This window comes from Jaculus jaculus, chromosome 5 (genome assembly GCF_020740685.1).
Source record: "Jaculus jaculus isolate mJacJac1 chromosome 5, mJacJac1.mat.Y.cur, whole genome shotgun sequence".
Classification (NCBI taxonomy): domain Eukaryota; kingdom Metazoa; phylum Chordata; class Mammalia; order Rodentia; family Dipodidae; genus Jaculus; species Jaculus jaculus.
In genome coordinates, this window is record NC_059106.1 from 138,180,452 (window position 1) to 138,200,328 (window position 19,877).

General features: G+C 50.6%; 2 protein-coding genes across 8 annotated transcripts in view; one reads left to right on the forward strand and one right to left on the reverse strand.

The window, feature by feature from the left end:
- The first annotated feature begins 392 nt into the window (after nt 1-392).
- Nucleotides 393-7,553, forward strand: Map6d1 (MAP6 domain containing 1). Its single transcript, XM_004654534.2, has 3 exons — nt 393-751; nt 5,532-5,649; nt 6,621-7,553. Exons 1-3 carry the CDS (start codon nt 393-395, stop codon nt 6,696-6,698), a joined length of 555 nt encoding a protein of 184 aa, XP_004654591.2. The 3' UTR covers nt 6,699-7,553.
- Nucleotides 7,554-11,354: 3,801 nt separating this feature from the next.
- Yeats2 (YEATS domain containing 2) overlaps nt 11,355-19,877 on the reverse strand; it is a 101,634-nt gene continuing 93,111 nt past the window's right edge. For all 7 annotated transcript variants that reach the window (XM_045148968.1, XM_045148965.1, XM_045148967.1 and 4 more), the window contains 5 exons: nt 19,656-19,857; nt 15,413-15,639; nt 15,227-15,301; nt 14,162-14,235; nt 11,355-12,526 (listed from right to left, as the gene is read on the reverse strand). In XM_045148968.1, coding sequence (XP_045004903.1) covers nt 12,418-12,526; nt 14,162-14,235; nt 15,227-15,301; nt 15,413-15,639; nt 19,656-19,857 — 687 coding nt within the window. In that variant the 3' untranslated portion in view covers nt 11,355-12,417. The remainder of the gene's footprint in view (nt 12,527-14,161; nt 14,236-15,226; nt 15,302-15,412; nt 15,640-19,655; nt 19,858-19,877) is intronic.

Below are 19,877 nucleotides of genomic sequence, written 5' to 3' on the forward strand. Positions count from 1 at the left end.
TTCCCCTCGGTGTCCACGCATAGTTCCAGTACATTGCAGCAGCCTCCTGGCGCTGACTGCCGGCTGCTGGCCCAGGACGATCCCGAGGCGCTGTCTACGGGGTCCTCGGCCCTGAGCCTCCAGACCCGGCTTATAAGGTAACGTGGGGAAACTTTGGATTCGGTCCTGAAACGGTCTTCGGGGAGGGTGGGGGCCCCCGGGGCGACGGTGCAGCCTCCCCCCGCTCGCGATCTCTCCAGGTCCAGGCCGGCGGCGGCGGCGGCGAGTGGTGCGGCTGCCCGGGGGCCCACCGCGGGCCGGGGGGCGGCGCTGCGGCGGCGCGGGGAGGGCGGGGCGGCGGCGGGCGGGCGCGCGGGGATCCCGGCGGGCGAGCGGGCGCGGGCCCGGCCGGCATGGCGTGGCCGTGCATCAGCCGCCTGTGCTGCCTGGCGCGGCGCTGGAACCAGCTGGACCGCTCCGACGTCGCCGTGCCGCTCACCCTGCACGGCTACTCGGAGCTGGACCGCGACGAGCCGGGCCCCGCCGCCGCCGCCGCCGCCTCGCGCAGGGGCGCGTCCCCCGCGGGCGCTCGGGACCCGGGGCCCGACGTGCCGCTCACGCAGTACCAGCGCGACTTCGGCGTGCGGACGGCGCCCGCGGGGACCCGGGATGCCACCCCGAGGCGCGGGCTCCGGGCCAAGTCCGCCGCCGGGGGCATCTACGTGCTGCCCGTGGGCGACGCGGACGCGGCGGCGGCCACCACGTCTTACAGGTACGGCCGGGGCGGGGGTGGCGTGGGGGGGCATCTGGAGCGGGGATAGGCGTGGAGGTGACCTCCGTGGTCCTCCCCATCCTGGCTCTGCGATCCAGAGTGAGGGAGCGCCTCGGGTTTCGGGGAGCTCCCCCCCCCCGCGCCTGCCCCCTCCAACTTCTGCGGGGTGGGCTCCCAGCTCTCTGGCCCGGGCCCGCAGGGAAGGTATCCGGAACCCTCCGGGGCTGGTTGTGAGTGGTCATCCCAAGCAACTCTGCTCCTGGACAGTTGAGGGTTCTCGCCTCTCTCCACTCAGAAGCGATGCATGCACGCTGTGGGACTGGAGGTGGCGGAAATAAATATCGCCTCTGCCCCTCACCCTCCTCCTACTCCATGCCTGCTCTCTCTCCCTTTCTCACCTGTGTTTTGAGGCAGGAGCTCGTGTGTGTGTGTGGGGGGGGGGCAGGGGTTCATTCTAGTCTAGGCTGGCCTGGAGCTTACTCTATACAAGCCCAGGATGGCCTCGAACTCACAGCGATTCTCTGACCTCAGCCTCCTGAGTGTTGCGATTAAAGGTGGGAGCCATCACATCCACACCAGGCTCTTAAGTTCTTGTTGTTGTTTGTTTTGAGGGGAGTAGGGTCTCGCTCTAGTCCCCCTGACGTAGAATTCACTATGTAGTCGCAGGGTGGCCTCGAAAGCACTGCGATTCTCCTACCTCTGCCTCCTGAGTGCTGGCATCAAAGGTGTGCACCACCACGGCTTAAATTTTTGATGTGCATCACAGTGGGTATGCTCTCATATTCCTCCTTGGTGCCATTCTTAACTTTTTCGTGGTACCATTCCTTTAAAAAATGTTTTAATTTATTTGAGAGAGAGGCAGAGAGGGAGGGAAGGGGAGAGAGAGAGAGAAACAGAATGGACAGGACAGGCCCTCCAGCCCCTACAAACGAACTCCAGACTCATGTGCCCCCCTTGTGCAGCTGGCTTAGTGGGTCCTGGGGAATTGAACCAAGGTCCTTTGGCTTTGCAGGCAAATACTTTAGCCGCTAAGCCCTCTCTCCAGCCTCGTGGTGCCATTCTGTTGCAGATGTTTAACCATTCTACTAGATACTTTGAATTTTAATAAATGAACACTGTGTTAGCCTTATGGGTGTACATCTATATACCCTAATTTATTTGCATACTTATTGAACAAATAAGGTGACCCTTAGTTTCGAGCTACTGAAAACACTGCTGCTCTTTTCGCAAGTATTTCAGTTCTTTTAGAAGATTCTCGTTAAGTTCCTTGAAGGTGGGGTGGGCGCTCCGGGATAGACAGGCACTGTGGAAACGCTGTGTAGATTGGCACAACGCTGTTGTCCTGATGTGGGGATGGGTTAGTTATGGTCCTGTCATAGGATGGGATACTGTGCCTGGCAGAGGATCTTAAACATACACTGACCAAGTGAGAAGCAGGACATACTCCTCCCTAGCTTCTCACTTTTTAAAGTTCTTTGATGGGGTGGATGGCGGGGCTGATCTTGCTCTCACTAGCTCGAGCTGAGCTGCCTGGAACTTGAGTGTCACAGTTGGTGGCAGGGTACAGAGGAGTCTCTGCTCCCAGGCCCCAACCACGGGCAGATCCGAATCCCCAGCAGGAGGGGTCTGAACGGTGCAAGGTCACAAGCCAGTGGTTCTGCATGTGCAGCATCTTGTCATGGTCAAGGTTCTAGGGGCCAGAGAGAGTGGGGTGTGCTACGAAGGAAAGGGAGCCGTCCTCATACGCACTGGGCCACTTGGAGATGGGATTACCAGCCCTTCTCACTAGAGATATTCCGGCAAAGCTGGGCCGTGGGAGGCTGCCTCTCCCTCCCATTGGTACTTACGCTGGGCTTGAATGTCCTCTGGGGTCCACTCAGCTCTGCTGCTGCTAAGGTAATTGTCACTCATTACACACAGGAACCCGCCCTCCCCCGCCAGGGCTCTGTTATCACTGTCCTAGCTAAAATGAACTGAGCTGCTGGTCTGAACAGCACTGGAGTGGAAGCTCAGACCCCACATTTGTAGCCCCCTTAGGTTCTCATTTCCTAAGAGGCCATCTCCTTAGAGCCAGTTTATTTGATTTTTTTTTTTTGGAGATAGGGTCTCACTCTCGCCCAGGCTGACCTGGAATTCATTATGTAGTCTCAGGGTAGCCTTGAACTAACGGTGATCCTCCTACCTCTGCCTCCTGAGTGCTGGGATTAAAGGCGTGAGCCACCACGCCTGGCTAGCTTACTTTTCTTTTAGGTATTTAGTATTTTTTTTTAAATTTTTTTGATTATTTATTTGAAAGTGACAGAGAAAGAGGCAGAGAGAGAGAGAATGGGCGCACCAGGGCCTCAATCCACTGCAAACAAACTCCAGACGCGTGCGCCCCCTTGTGCATCTAGCTAACATGGGTCCAAGCGCTTAACTGCTAAGCCATCTCTCCAGCTTTAGAGCCAGTTTCTTGAACCGAGTCCTCGAGCTAGCAGTGGAAAGGCACTGACAGACGGGCAGTTTCATGACCTGGAGTGTAAGCTCTGCCTGGAGCTCTCTCCTTCCTCAGAGGGCTGGAGTAGCAAGAGCTTGCTGCCCACCCCTGCCCTCAGCCCGGGCAAACGCAGGGTCACCACTGAACTTCGCTCCCACTCCCTGCACCACATTTTAGTCTCCAGGACTCTCATCCTCTAGGATCTGGCTGGAGCAACTCCATCCTGCCTTTCCTTTTGCAAGATGTGTGCAATCTAAGCACACTTGCAGAAATCCAGGAAACAAATGGATCTGGGGACCCCAAACAAATCAGAGTGGGTGCACGGCTACTCCTGACCTACAGTCATTCAGTGCTAGGGACTCCTAGGCCTCAATCTCTCCCTGCTAGCAGATTTTGCTCCCCCTGACTTCCAGTTTCCATGGGAGCATTGACCTGCCTTGCTGCATTGCCAGATGGCCAGATGGGTTCTTATGCAACCAGCCTAGGTCTCTCAACTCGGCAGGATCCTCCCAAAGCCTGGCAACTAGGGTTCCCTCTGAGCTAGCCAGTGCTTTGGTCCGTGCCTGGCTAAGGTCCATGAGATGTGGCTAATGCTGGAACGTGCTCGGGACATCATTGTAATGGGTGGCACAAGCTGGCACAGTGAGGCACCCCCCCACACACACAATTTATCTTGGCCTGGGCCATAGTCTGCCTTCCTCCTGCATGGGCAGCCGCCAAGTCCTGCTGCCTCTTGTCCCCAGGGACTGCACTGGGTCCTTCCTGCTTTGGGGGCCCTTAAGCTACCCCAGGGCAGCTGGCTCAGGCTGCCAGCTCTGCGGCTTAGCGCAGGCGTGAGAGACAGGTGGGAAAGACGGGCCTGTTGAGGACGTGGTTCCCGGGAGGAAGAGCACTCGCCTTGGGCAGCCAAGCTTCAGTTTTGCAGCTCCAGAGGCAAAAGTTCCCTGACAGGCCTGACCCAGCTCTTCCTGGCACCCAAGCCTCCTTGAGAGTTGACCATAACAGACCTTGCTTTCTTCACCCATGCTGCCTTCCCAGCAAGGCTCAGCTGCAGTGCTGCCAAGAAGAAAAGGCTTTTGTTGGCCTCAGGGCCAGAAGCCAGGCCGAGGCAGGGTTGCCGGGTGGTGAGAGCAGCCCAGCACAGGAAGGTGCCGGCGGCCAGCTGGCTTCCCGGAGCATCACCAGGTTCTCCTGTGGTCATGGGGTCGGTAGGGACGCCGACTGGATTGAGAGGTCTCCTTGGCTCCAAGGGACAGCTAATTCAGGTCTCTGGTCTTCTCTCCGAGGAAAAGCTACTTCCAGGGAAGCGAGGCTGGGCCAGCCTGTCTGTCACTGCAGAGAAACTGGCTCCTTCCTCTAACACCTCCCTGCAGGCTCACGGGATCTCATTGACCTGCTCTAGGCCAGACCAGCTTGCAGATCTGTTTTTGCAGATGAATACTAAAATTCACTCTTTTGCATGAGTTAAGACAAAAAACGTGAGGGAAGGGCTGAAGAGATGGCTTAGTGGTAAGGTGCTTGTCTGCGAAGCCTAAGGACCTAGATTCAATTCCCCAGAATCCACAGAAACCAGATGCACAAGGTGGAGTCTGAAGTTTGTTAGCAGTGGCTGGAGGCCCTGGTGTGCCAATTTTCTCTCTCTCAAATAAGTAAATAAATATATATTTTTAAATGTGAGGGAAAAAATAAACTCAGAAGCTAGGCATACCTTTAATCCCAGCTCTCAGGAAACAGAGGTAGAAGGATCACCGGGAGCTTGAGGCCACCCTGAGACTACACAGTGAATTTCAGGTCAGCCTGAGCTGGAGTGAGACCCTACTTGGAAAAACAACAAAAAAAACTTAGAATGCTGAGTTGTCTTTTCCTCTGCAGCTATAAGCAGGTTTTGATCATGGCTGTGCTAGACATTATCCAGGCTGGCATTTCCCTGGACCTCAGTGGGTACCTGCCAGGCCTGGAGGCGACAGCCTTCACTCGCTCTAGGCCTCTGGAGTCCCTCTAAGTGCCTGGCTTCTGGGTTTCTCTGTCTAACTAAGATGGGCACATCTCAGCTGCTGCCTGAGCTCTCCCGACAGCCATGGTGAGGCCCTTCCTTCTACTGCTTCAAGGAGCACCCAGAGGTAGGTGATCAGGGTGGCTAGTACAGCTTTCGCACCTGCACTTCTGTGTAAGAGGGACAATGGACCCCTGAGGAGTCCAAAGCAAGTTTAGCAGGGCGCAGCCTGACACAGGCAGAAGCCCGAGGCTGGGGCAGCAGCCCCGGTGGTGAGGCCTGCCCAAGGTTGTGATTGCCTTCTGTTCCAGACAGGAATTCCAGGCCTGGACTCAAGTAAAGCCCTCGAGATCCACGAGGCCAAAAGCAGCCGCAGTCATCAAAACCCACGGCCCTGGATGGGACAGCGGCCCCGGGAGCAGCTTCCAGGTCAGCGGGGTGTACGCGCTACAGGGATGGGACCAGAGACCTCTTCGCCAAGATGGGCGTCAGGAGTCAGATTTTGGTGGCATCAGATGGCATTATGGTTAGGGACAGCAGTGCCCAACCAATAGAAAATCAAGATACAGCTGGGCGTGGTGGCACACGCCTTTAATCCCAGCACTCAGGAGGCAGAGGTAGGAGGATCACCATGAGTTCAAGGCCACCCTGAGACTATATAGTGAATCTAGGCCAGCCTGGAATAAAGCAAGACCCTACCTCAAGAAACCAAGAACAACAATAGCAACAAAACTCCCCCCAAACCCATTACCAATTGTGTGAGCGCTTAGTGCTGCCCTCTGGTGACTTAGGTGTGTAACTGCCGCCAAGCCCCAGCCTCCCCTTCACCACTGGGTGCTAGTGACTTGTAAGGGTAGGAGTGTAACCCAGTGACAGAGCATGCGTCAAGCATGTACTCGGCTGGAAAAAGTGACTTCCAAATATGACAGCATCAAACTGAGCACAGCTAGGTCAAGAGTTGGAGAAAACAAAAATGAGAAATACATTTATGTAAAAGGTTAGAGAAGGTGGAGACTAGTTAGCGTCTTTGTTTTTTGAGGTAGGGTCTCACTGTAGCCCAGGCTGACCTGTCACTATGCAGTGTCAGGCTGGCTTCAAACTCACAGTGATCCTTCTACCTCTGCCTCCCGAGTGCTGGGATTAAAAGTGTGTGCACACCCAGACTCATTAGCTTATTCATCCTAAACAAAAAGCAAAAGGGTACATGGAGAAGAATGGAGTATCTTTGTGACCCATGTGACCTACTAATGTAGTGACGTTAATTTCTGCGGTTGTCCCCCCCACCACCATTTAGGTAGGTAGTTTCAGCTTCTGCAGGGCTCAGTGAATTCTCCCCAGAGCCAGGGGTTGGAGGGAGTTGAGGCAAACGTGTACTGATGTGGCCATTCCTCCATTTGCAGGCTCCTGAAGTAAAGAAGTTCACACCAAACCCTTCTGCCATTTTTCAGGCCTCAGCTCCCCGGATTCTCAATGTGTGACCATCAGCTTTGTGGGGAGCAGAGATCATGGCTGCTGGGTGAGCTGAGCAGGTCCATGACCCACCCGCCAGGCTAGGTCCTCTGCTGACAGGACGCTAGCTCCAGGCACGGCACAGAGCAGCAGCAGGACACAGCACCAGCAGCTCCAGCTGCCCCTTCCATCCTCTAGCAGGAGTGGAGGCTTGTTTCAAACTGCCACTGGCCATCCTTCAGTTTTTACATCTGAAGATCCTGAAGCCAGTTCTGCCGCCAACTGCACTGGCCTGTGGACGGAGACTCTATCAGGACCTTGATAGACCAGGAATGCCCACTTTGGGCGATTTTCCCAAGATGCATGATACTTTTAAGTTGACAACCTATAATAAGGCAATACCCTTGGATTTTTCTATAAAGGCCCACATGCTCAAGTTGTGGAAGAAATCTTAGGTTATCACCTGCATGTGATTGATGTCACGTGATGCTGAGTAATGAGAATGTTCCAGGATTAATTACAGGGCTTCAATTTCAAGGACATTCTTTTTTACCTTTTGCATGTGTGAGTGGCTATATGTGTGTGTGAGCCAGGGGATGGCACGGGGTGCTTTCCTCAGTTCTCTACCTTGTTATTTGAGCCAGGGTCTCACACTGAAGTTAGAGCTCAGATTCTGCTCGGCTGCCTGTCCCTGCCTTCCCTGGCTTTTCCTGTGGAGGTCGACCTCAGGTCCTCAGGCTTGTACAGCATGCACGTGACTCGTGAAGCCGTCTCCCAAGCCCAAAGACACAATTTCTTTATGGCCAAGAGGATTCCCAAATGTTTCCACAAAACATTTCTTAGGCGGAGAAACTCAAAATATATGGTAGTTTCTGAAGGCTGAATGGAACCCTTTATTTTATTACCAATTTTCACCCCCACCCCATTGAGTAAACAGAGGACTTGAAGGGAACGACCATGCACACTCATTGAAATTAGGAGCATTTTTGGAAGGTGCCCTATGTCTCATTCCCATAAAGATCTTGGAACATTATGCCAGTTCTTACCCTTAAGCCTGTTGGTTCATTCTTAAACTATTCTATTTGGTAGATTAACTTATGCCTTTTTTTGGTTTATTTTTATTTATTTATTTGAGAGCGACAGACACAGAAGGAGGCAGATAGAGAATGGGCACACCAGGGTCGCCAGCTGCTGCAAATGAACTCCAAATGCATGTGCCACTTTGTCCATCTGGTTTACGTGGGTCCTGGGGAATCGAGCCTTGAACCAGGGTCCTTAGGTTTCACAGGCAAGTGCTTAACCGTCAAGCCACCTCTCCAGCCCAAGCCTGTTGGCTCATTCTTACAGTGACTGGGAACTTTTACTACCTGCTATGGAACCAAACCCTGTTCTCTTTGCATATCAGCCCTTCAAACATTTGAGGGGTCTGTGCCCAAGAGCCTGTCAGTTTTTAATAAGGAACTATAAGAATTTCCCTATGGCCCCTTTTTCTTTTCCAACCCACAGGTGGCTTTAGTCTGCCGCGCATTCAGGTTTCAAGGCCACTAGAGATGAGAGATCAGGCCCGTGCAGCGTCCCCTCAGAGGGGCTAGCTCTGGCAGGTCTAGGCCTCTCATTCCAGCCCAGAAAATTTTCTGGTGAGTCATCCTGAGTGGAAAAAATGATTTCATAAGTATCCACAAAGGGTCCTGTTACTACAAAGTCACTGGTTTTTCACGGCAGGGTCTCACGCTAGCCCAGGCTGACCTGGAATTCACTATGTAGTCTCAGGGTGGCTTCGAGCTCACGGTGATCCTACCTCTGGGATTAAAGGCTTGCGCCACCACTCCCACTAAATCACTGGTTTTCACATTCAATGTCTCTAAGACCGAGGCATGTCAACGTGGGTGACGTCAGGGTTACAGGTTACCTCCCCCTTTCTACTTCAGCCCTCCAGCACCTTCCTCCAGGAGGCTTGGTGAGGGTGGGCGTGGGTGCCGTCTCCTGCTTCTCCCTCACTAGCTGCACAGTGGGAACTTCCACTTCTCCTCTGGAGGTGAGGCCCCCCCCCTTTGCTGGCCTGCTTGCTTGGAGCTCTCGTGGTTGTGCGCGTGATGCTCAGCATGGCATGGCCAACCAGGCCCATCTGCTGAAGCAGCTCGTCTGCCCACGCATTCAGCCCCAGGTGCCTATGCCCTGCCAGTGGTCACATGGCATGGCCCCCACCCAAACTGTGGGTTTCTTCCTTGCTGTGGGGGTCTCGCAGCTCTGCCACACCTGTCCTGCAGGAAGCAGACCTGCTCCTTTGACAACAGTGCTGCCAACTGTGGACACAAGCTGAATGGGCCAGGTGCTGCCCAGAACCTCTCTTCACTGCGCAAGAGGGCCATGCATAGGCTTCCCTACCAAGCTTCATCAAAGACCAGGCCTGGCTACTATCCAACGTCCCTTCTCACTCCGGGTCTGAGTAAGGGCACCGATTACCTCCAGAGTGACCCAAGCAGCAACTGAGACCATGGCCCCAGCCATGTGCTCCCAGTCTGCATCTCCCCCATCCCTCTGCCCCCCTGCCCTGCACAAAGGAGAAATGCACTGGAGAATTAGCAGGGAGTCTTTTTTTTTTTTTCCCGAGGTAGGGTCTCACTCTAGCCCAGGCTGACCTGGAATTCATTCTGTATTCTCAGGGTGACCTCAAACTGTCATAGAAATCCTCCTACCTCTGCCTCCAGTGTGCTAGGATTAAAGGCGTGTGCTACCATACCCAGCAAAACTTTTCTTTTTCTAGGTAGAGTCTCACTCTAGCCCAGGCTGACCTGGAATTCACTATGTAGTCTCAGGGTGGCCTCGAACTCACAGTGATCCTCCTACCTCTGCCTCCCCTCCCAAGTGCTGGGATTAAAGGCGTGCGCCACCACGCCTGGCTTCAAAAATAAATTTTTGAAAAAGACAAAAGCTAGGCTCTGGTGAATGGCAGCGTGCAGTGCAGCTGAGGCTAACAAAGAACTTCCTCTCAACTGCTGGCCCTCTCATGGTGTCCTCATGGCTCCTGCTGTGACCCTTTATGTGAGATCTGCTCCCCTGTAAACTACTTCCTTGGATTGTATCCCAATGCCTCCTTGCAGAAATTTTCAAAAACTCCATAGTTTTCAGAGCCTTTTAGCTTTGACACTTCTGCATGTTTGTAATTTTTATTTATTTATTTATTTATTTTGAGAGCGACAGACACAGAGAGAGACAGATAGAGGGAGAGAGAGAGAATGGGCGCACCAGGGCTTCCAGCCTCTGCAAACAAACTCCAGGCGCGTGCGCCCCCTTGTGCATCTGGCTAACGTGGGACCTGGGGAACCGAGCCTCGAACCGGGGTCCTTAGGCTTCACAGGCAAGCGCTTAACCGCTAAGCCATCTCTCCAGCCCGTGTTTGTAATTTTTTAAGCAACGCTGTAACAGAACAGATGGTCACAGTGTAAAGACAGCGTTGCAAGAGTAACTTTCAGACCTTGGCACAGACTCACTGTGGCCCATTCTCTTATCTCAGCCTCCTGATGTGCTGGGGTTAAAGGCATGGGAAAAACCGTAAGCTCATTCATGAAGTGTTCCTTTGCCCCTAACTGCCTGTCTGCAATTATTATGTCCATGGTCACCATACATTTGTATTTAACTATGATCCTTTGTTTTGCATAGCTGCACGTTCTCCCTGGGAAGTAGAATGGTTGCTGGCTGGGGTGGTGCATGCCGGTAGAAAGTTGCTGTAAAGGTGAAGGCAGGAGGCTCGAGGCCAGACTGGAAAGTACAGCAATTAATTCAGACCACAAAAGCCTGTGCCTCCACCCCACCCCAGTGCTTTCTGACCTGCTTAGCAAAGAAAGGAGCCAACCAAGTACTGAGAGCTCAACTCAGGCAGACCCACCACCAACACTCAAAGGGTTACTGTATACATTATGCCACACAGTTTCATTACATACTCTGAGAGAAGTACAATTTCACACAAGAAATAATTCTGGAAAAAAACCAAAAGAAGTAATTGTGTTTTCATTGGGATCTTCACCCCTGTGGGTCGCACTCAGCGCAGTCACTGAACAAAGCTGTGTGCCTGCCTGTCGGTCTGCTTGTGGGAGGTTATCTGAGAACGCCTGAGCCAGCTGTGGCGGTGCATGCCTTTAATCCCAGCACTCGGGAGGCGGAAGGCAGATGTGGGAGAGTTCAAGGCCAACCTAGGAGTACAACAGTGAGTTCCAGGTTGGCCTGGGCTAGAAAGAGCCTCTACCTCACACACTCACAACAAAACAACACAGCTCTGGGCTTAGTGAGACTGTCTCCATGAAGCAATATGAAAGAGGACACCTAACATTCTCACCCGGCTTCCACACACATGTGGGACCTTTGTACACATGTGCATGACACTATACACACACAGCAAAAAATAATATAAGACTGAGAACTGATTTTGGGGGCGTGCTCACCACATAAGCCTGAAGACCCGAGTTTGGATCCCAGTACTCATGGAGAGTGCCGAGCGTGCTGGTGAGAGCTTGCAAGCACAGTGCGAGCAGACAGCAGGCGGAGGATCCCTGGAGCTTGCTGGTTAGCTAGTCTAGCTGAAGTGTGAGTTCTGAGCACCGTGTCTCAAAAGAGAAGGTAGTGACAGATGAAGACAGCACACTGGCCTCCACACACATGCATGTGCAAAAGGAAAAAAAAAGGCAGACTTTATCCAGCCACGTCCTGCTTTATTTTCTTGGCACAAACATCTTTAAAACCTATGATAACATCAATGTTGTTACTTGGATTAAATCGTTTTAAATTTTCTTTGAGCAGAGCAAGACTAAGGTCTTTCCTTTGCCCCCATGACACCGAGCACATGAGGAGAGGGAGAGGCTTCCAGTGTCCATGTACTTGGTAGTGGGTCACCTCCCTGGGTCTGCTCTCTTCTCACTGAGGGTCTTTGCTTCTGGGCATGAGCTTTTTCTCTTGCTGCTGAGCCTGGGCTCTGGACTTGAGTTCTCTCCAGTGGTAAGGCACTCATGGGTGTTTCTTTTAAACACTTTTCATCTTAGGAGAAACTTGTTGGCAGAGAACAGGATTCTAGGTCCACTGAGAGGACAGTCTCTGCAGAATGTGTCCCCAGGTTGCTCCCCGGCCACTCGACACAGAGGAGGAGGAGCCAGCTCTTGGCTCAGCACACAGATGGCCGAGGATGCTACGTACACTGATAGAGCATTCACTCTTCTGGGTTTCCACGGTCTTAATGCCCACTGGAATTTGTCTGTTCCTTGACACTGCTCTGACACTGGCATTGCCTCCTGCAGCTGACTCATGTGGACCAGGGGGATGCAGACCTTCCAGTGAGGCTGAGGTAGGAGCAGAGACTCATTTGCTCAAGTGCAAGGCTGAATCCCTCTTCAGGTCGACCCCAGCCCACAGAGGGATAATCCTCCAGTCTTCCAAGCTCACTTCTGCCTCCTGGGAAGCCAAGTTCCAGCACACCCCAAGGAGAAACGACCTGGTCCTACTCTAAGACCCCTCTGGAGTCTTTACGAAGTAAGGGAATGCAATCCATTCAACTTCCCTCCAAAGTTGGGAAATACGCTGCCTTGAAAGGGCTTCATCTGGAACTGATGTTATACTCAGGTAGAGGCAATGGTTTGGTCGTCATGACATTCTGAAGTACAGAGAAAACCACCTTCTTCCCCAAACACGAGAATAACCACAGTTTATATACTTCAGATACAGCTTCAAATTCTGTTTTTCTAGAACCATCTTCGGTGTTGTTTATTGATCCTCATTCAATATTCCCATGTGTTTGTTTGTGAGAAAGTCCAGAAAAGGAATGTTGCAAATGGCCTGATGAATATTACTCACTGTAATTTCTTTTGGAATCCTAGTCCACAGAACAAAAGTATAATCAAGTACAATTCTGACACCTCTAACAACTCAGTCAATTAATTTACTAAAGAACCCACATCCCTGGCAAGGGCCTCAAAGAAAGGGGTAATGCAGACTACCAACATGGTGTGGTGCTACTTTTGGGGTGGGGATGGAGTGCCTAGGGCACTCTCCCCCTTTTCATGAATTCTTTTCCACTGTAAAGAGAGATCTGGCCTATTCAACTATAGTCCTTCCAAGGGATCAAATCTTACTTCTCAGACACAGGGATAAGGGCTTCAAGCTGGGTGAATACTAGGAAAAACAACCCTAGTGAACAGAGAAAAGGTGGAGGAAGTGAAGTGGACAGCAGAAGAGAATGATGTGTTTCTAAGTCTGAACAGGCAGAAGGCTGCCTCAAAGCACCAAGAACTCTGGACCATGTGTGTCCCATATGGCCGGCCATGTTTAAGGTTTTGTGTTTTCTTTCAAAACACCCAGGTCTCCACATCTCTAGTCAGTAACCTGGAGGCGCAGGAGCCAAAGGCATGGTTCACTCCTGGCTTTCAAGCAGGGTGATATGCAGTGGCCTGGAACTCTTTACCTCATTTCCTTTTCCACTTTTTAAAGTATTTATTTATTTGTACACACACCAGGGTCTCTCTTCCTGCTACAAATGAATGCCTATCCGGTTTTATATGGGTAGTTGGGGAATGGAACCCAGACCAGGCGGCTATGCGAGCAAGTACCCTTAACTGCTGTCATCTCCTCAGGCCCCTTTCTTACGACCTCTGCTGTCTGGCATATAATATCACTGCACAATATGATCCAATATTCCTGCTAGGCCTCCTCATGTCCTCAGGCACTTTGTTATGACATTAGGACTTTATGACAGCCTTTAATAGGAGAAAGAATTCATTTCCTTAGACATGAAAGAAGGGTGCCGCCTATCTACCATTTTTCAGAGTGTTGGGAAAGAACAATCCAGAATGCCAGTCTCAGATAACTAAAGTGGCAATGAGCCTGAAGCTCCTAAGCTTGGGGAACTGATTCTGAATCTCCACCTACTGCTGGGTGAGCCAGGGAAGATCGCCTTTCAAAGCCTTATCTCCCAGTTTCTTTTTTTTCTTATTTGGTTTTTAGGAGGCAGGGTCTCACTCTAGCCCAGGCTGACCTGCAATTCACTACACAGTCACAGGGTAGCCTCAAACTCAGTGTGATCCTCCTACCTCTACCTCCCAAATGCTGGGATTTAAGATGTGCACCAGGACACGTGGCTCCTCATCTCCCAGTTTCTTAAAAGTGAATAATATGTCTGCAGTAAAAAGTAAATGAGGTAACATACGTAAAGCGTGGCCCAAGTGTCTGCCACATAATGAGAAAGCCACTGCCTTGACTGCAAGGAGCTGCTACCTGGACCCCACTGATACAGGAGTCCTGGGTGTGTACCAAGCAATGGCTGGGGCAGCACCAACTGCTGGCAGTGCTGAACTTTCACACTGAGGGAGCTCTCACAACAACAAAGCAGAGTCTCATCTGTTTGGCCCGAAGTACCACCAACTCCATCTCCTACTGGACTGAATTATGTGCAAAACATCTTCAAGGACAACTCAACTGTTAGGCCTTTTGCTACCACCTGAGACAACAGTACCTGTTGTGAGATGCTCTCTGGTACCCAACTGCCAGCGCCTGTCTCAGGATGTCACTCACCAGCTGCTCCGTGGCCTGTAATGGAAGACACTGTCATTCCCAAAATGGCTACCTGCTTGCTAGCAAGAAAGGATGCAAATGGCCTCATTATTTATCCAGACTTTTGAAATAACTACAACTAAAGACCAAAGTTCTTAATAAAAATTTACAGATTTGAGTAACAGACCACAAATGACAGAGGACATCATTTAAGAGAAATGACAGGTCTGGCTTCCACTAAAGGGAGGTGAGGGTTGCTACTAGAGCAGTCTCCAGGTTGACAACGCAGCATGGAAAGAACTGCTGAGGCAGGACTAGCAGGGAAACTGGCTTTCCCAATCCTCTCCCCAGAAACAGGGACAGCTGTGACTGTTTCTCTGCTATTGTGATGTGTAGAAAAACTCAGGGTTCTGAAACCCAAACTCTCACCCAAGGATACTTTTTTCCCCCACTTTTCAATTTTGGTTTTTAGAGGTAGGCCCTTGCTCTAGCTCAGGCTGGAATGTAGTTTGTAGCCTCAGGCTGGCCTCAAACTCAGGGCAATCCTCCTACCTCTGCCTCCTGAGTGCTGGGATTAAAAGGCATGAGCCACCATTTCCAGCTCCAGGATACTTCTTAAAAACACCAAGAATGGCACTAAAAAGATCTTTATAGCTGGGGCAGGGGAAGGGTCTGTGGTCAAGCATGTATAAGGCCCTAGGTTCTGGTTCTATTCCTAACTCAGAAACAAAAATGGAACAACAGCAGCAGCAAAAAAACAAACAAACAAACAAAAAAACAACCACCCTCAATATTCATAGGAAACATAATTTAGTTCATTTAATTGAAAAAAATATATATAAATAACAGAAAAAAACTTCCAGCCTGGTTAAGATGAGGAACTTAAAAAAGAAAAAACCTGCCATCTATGTTCCCCTTCTGTCCTTGGCCCTTACGTAAAACAGCCTAGGATACAACCTGGCTCACTGTTCAGTGCTACAGGCCATGGTCCCAGCTCGGGTCCCAATGCTGCCTGGGAGGCGCTCACCTTTAAGATCATGTCCTCGACCACTGAGGCATACATGTTTCTGTGCAGGGGCACGGGCTGCAGGGTGATCCCAATCTGGAAGCAGAAGCCAAGCAGACAAGTGTGTTACCAGGACAGGCTGGTACGTGCACTCACGACACCTGGTCTGTGAACCACCACCACCAAAGGCCAAAGCTGCCTCCCTACCTTCTGTGTGATGTCACCAACAAATTCTGAGCCTGGAGTTGGTGGCAGGAAGAATTTAATTTCTTCTTGCTTTTCTTCCTGCTCCTTTTTGATGTTTATCTTTAGTGGTTCTGAGAGGCTGAGGATGTCCACCTCCTCCTCATTCTCTGGCTCTCTCTTCTGAAACTGCTGTAGGTCCTCCAGCTTCCGGCAGAGGTTGTCAGCCGAAGAAAATGATGACGGGCACTCTAAATGAAAGGTGATCAGGCTTATGTCAGCTGTGGTTACAAGAAAAGAGGGCTCTTCATCTCCAAAAGACCAGCAGTCTGAGGAAGGCAGTCTCCAGGGAGCCGACCTTCTTTCCAGTCCTAAACTTTTTTTTGTTTTTCGAGGTAGGGTCTCAGTCTGGCCCAGGCTGACCTGGAACTCACTATGTAGTCTCAGGGTGGCCTCGAACTCATGGTGATCCTCGTACCTCTGCCTCCTGAGTGCTGGGATTACAAGCGTGCGCCACCACGCCTGGCCAGTCCTAAACTTCTATGTAACTATCAGGAGAGCCCGTGCCTCAAGAGGGAGGAAGGGTGAGGTGGGGATCCTGTGCTACGTGATAGAACTGTCACCTAACACCACAGACAGCATCTGACTGACTGCTGCCAATGCAACCAAGCCACTTTCAAGTATCAACGACTAAACTGGTTTCCTTCATTCTTAAAATCTGGAAAACCCAGAACTGTACAGTGCAGAACATGAAATCACCCCTACTGCACTGCTCTACAGAAGCACTGCTGACACTGTAGTGTGCGCCGCACACCCAGCCCTGAATAAGGTGACCTGTACAAAGGGTGTCAGGATGGCGAAGCCAAGGCAGGTACAAGAGGGCTTTAACAGAAAGCTTGGTACATGAAAAGGGCTGTGTTATGCTGTACAGAGTACCAGGAGCTTAGAGGTGACCAGCACACACACCTCTGCGTGCTGAGGAGCTTAAACGCAGAAGTCACACAAACCATGCCAGCACTGACTTCGAGAAAGGGTTACCTGGCCCAAGCTTCCAGGAGGCCTCTCAGAGAAATGGGACTCAGGGCTTCTTACCACTGCTAACTAACTCCAGTGGTGTGTGCTACTTTTGTGACTGGCTCTATTTGGGTGCTGGGGAACGAACTGAACCAGGGCTAGCAGGCTTTCCAAGCCTTTAACTGAAGAGCCAGACCCCCAGCGAAGACCGCCTCTCTCTATACTGTAGGCCCCAACGCCGTGTCTGCCATTAGGCAGCAGCTACCTGACCTGCACAACTGCCCTATCTCCATGTGCCTCAACACTGCTGGCTCACAGCCACCGAACACACAGGCACTGTTTTCATGACAGTGGGACAGACTTCTTGTCCTAAGGTCATAAAGAAATGGAAGTCATGGAGCTAGAGAGAGGGCTCAGTGGCACTGTGTGCAAAGCCTCACTGCCCGTCAGTACTGGTTCCCCCAGTACCCACATAAAGCCAGATGCACAAAGTGGCACATGCATCTAGAGTTTGTTTGCAGTGGCACGAGGCCTTGTTCTCTCCTCTCTCTACTTGTACATAAATAAAAAAATATCTTTTAAAAAAGAAAGAAAGCTGGGCATGGTGGCACACACCTTTAATCCCAGCATTTGGGAGGCAGGGGTAGGAAGACTGTCATGAATTGGATGCCACCCTGAGACTACCTAGTGAATTCCAGGTCAGTGTGGGCTAGTGAGACCCTACCTCGAAAAATAAAACCAAAAAAAGAAAGAAAATGGAAGTCACTCCATCTGGAAAGGGGGGTGGATTAGGCTCTTTACAAGACATAATGTCAAGCTGGAGAGATGGCTTAGCAGTTAAGGCACATTTGCCTGTGAAGCCAAAGGACCCCGGTTCAGTTTCCCAGGTCCCACATAAGCCAGATACACAAGGTGGCACATGTCTGGAGTTCATTGGCAGTGGCTGAAGGCCCTGGCATACCATTCTCTCTCTCAAATAAATAAAAAAAATTAAAAATTAAAAAAGACATATTCCTGTCAGACTGGCTACCATCATGAAAACAAATGACCATAAATGCTGGAGAGGATGTGGAAAAAGAGGAACCCTTCTACACTGCTGGTGGGAATGCAAGCTGGTCCAGACATTGAAGAAATCAGCATGGAAGTTCCTAAGACAGCTAAAAATAGATCTACCATATGACCCAGCTATAGCACTCCTAGGCATATATCCTAAGGACTCATCTCATTACCTTAGAGATACTTGCTGAACCATGTTTACTGCTGTTCAATTCACAATAGCTGGGCAATGGAACCAGCCTAGATGTCCTTCAACTGATGAGTGGATAATGAAGATGTAGCATATTTATACAATGGAGTTCTACTCCGCAGTAAAGAAAAATGAAGTTATGAAATTTGCAGGAAAATTATACTATGTGAGGTAACCCAGGTCCAGAAATCCAAGCGTCACATGTTCACTCTCATGTGGATCCTAGCTACAGATGATTGGACTTCTGTGTGAGTAGGAAGAAAACTTAGTAGCAAAAGCCAGTAAACTAGAAGAGAGATATAAAGGGAAGACAAAGGAAGGGAGGGGGGTACTTAAAAGGATGGTATTGTATATATGTAAGTAAAAGAATAGATTAATGGGGGTGAAAAGGCCCAAAGTGAGGTCAGGGGAAGAGATTGAGTAAAGGAAAGGTGGAAGGAGGGCTAATCAAAATCTAAGAAATATAAAAAAATCATATGGACTCCTACTTTTTTGGACAATGGAACACTCAGGAGCCACAGATTGTTCCTAGAAAATTTTCAGCGCCAGGGATAGGATACCTTCTAGTTAGTTGTTGGCCAGGGAGGTCCCTGATGCCCCCAAAACATTACAGGTCATTGCTGAGGCCCTTGGTTTCCCACCAGGAATAGATGGTAAGACCCTACTGCTGAAGACTCCGCATACTTGGGCTGCAAAGCCACTGAGAAATCCTGCTGGAACTGAGCTGAGAACCTCTTCCCTGTAGACCAGCTGACAGGAAGCTGGAAGAAGCCATTCTACATGCAAGTTCAATGGGAGAAAGAGAAAATACCAGTGAAGATACTCAACAGTGGACACTGCAAGCCTTATAATTGGTCAGCCAGGCCAAATGAGCCAACAGGTGCAATAGCGGCACATCTGTCATGGTGGAAACCAACTGCCCTCTAATTGGACTGGAGGCCTGCTCCATGGGAGGGAATATACCCCTGATACTGAAAACTTAAAACAAGAGTAGTCATGAGCCCTAGGGGTATAATGTCTGCTGCTGCCTGGCTAAATATATATATACTATGCTTATCAAACTGCCCACTAAACACTTCTCTTAATGTTCATACCCTTATATTAATGCTACTCTCACTTTTGGTAGAGAATCTTCTCTTTTCAGATGGCAATGACCTTGGGATGACTCAGAAGGGATCATGGTGCTGCAAAGAAGTCACTGGAATGCTTAGTGCTGTAATATCACTATCACACCTTCCAGGGCTCAGGATCTAATGCGGAAGAGGTAGTGGAAAGAATGTAAGAGCCAAAGGAAGGTAGGACTCCTTACAATGTGCTCCCCTCAGACACAAAATGGCCTGGATATCCATGACCTCACAGTGCCCAACACTACCTACACAAGACCATCATAAGAGGAGGAAAAGATCATGACATCAAAATAAGAGACTGACTGAGATGGGGAGAATGGAGTTCCAAAGGGAAAAATGGGGGGAGGGAAAGCATTACCATGGGATATTTTTTATAATCATGGAAGTTGTTAATAAAAATTTGAAAAGAAAAAGGGGGAGGGGAGACATAATGTAGAGCTGGGCGTGGTGGTGCACACCTTTAATCCCAGCACTTGGGAGGCAGAGACAGGAGGATTGCCATGAATTTGAAGACACCCTGAGACTACATAGTGAATTCCAGGTCAGCCTAGACTTACCCCTACCCTGAAAGCCCTAAAACACATAATGTTAAAGAGGGGCTTCCCATATGAGCAGCCATGTGCTTGCTAGATGACTGGCCATTCCTGGGCAGGCACAGCAGTTGAGGCGCTTGAGTACAAACAGTTTTGAAGGCCAGTGCTGTCTGAGTATCATGATTCAGGTTAAGAAAAGTCTGTCCTCCGTGACAGCGCACAGCTGGAGGGGGAGAACACTGAAACCGGTGGGTGCGCTGAGCTGTAGGGCCGAAGGGAGGTGTACACACTCAACAGTCAGCGCCTGCCAGGCACGGGGGTGGCTTGGGCAGCCCACTAAGGCCTACCTGGCTCACTGTCGATCTGGGTAAGCACATCCTCAATCGAGTCCCCGTCATGCTGCAGGCTCTCGGGGTCTGGTGGTGTGTAGCCATGGCAGCGGCACCAGTGAGCGATGTGCTTGGTCTTCAGAGGAGTCAGGTGATGGAATCTTGGGTTCTTCTCCAGGATTTCTTGTAAGACTTTTCGAATTGTCATTGCTCTTTGCCACTTAAAAAGTTTTTTGAACC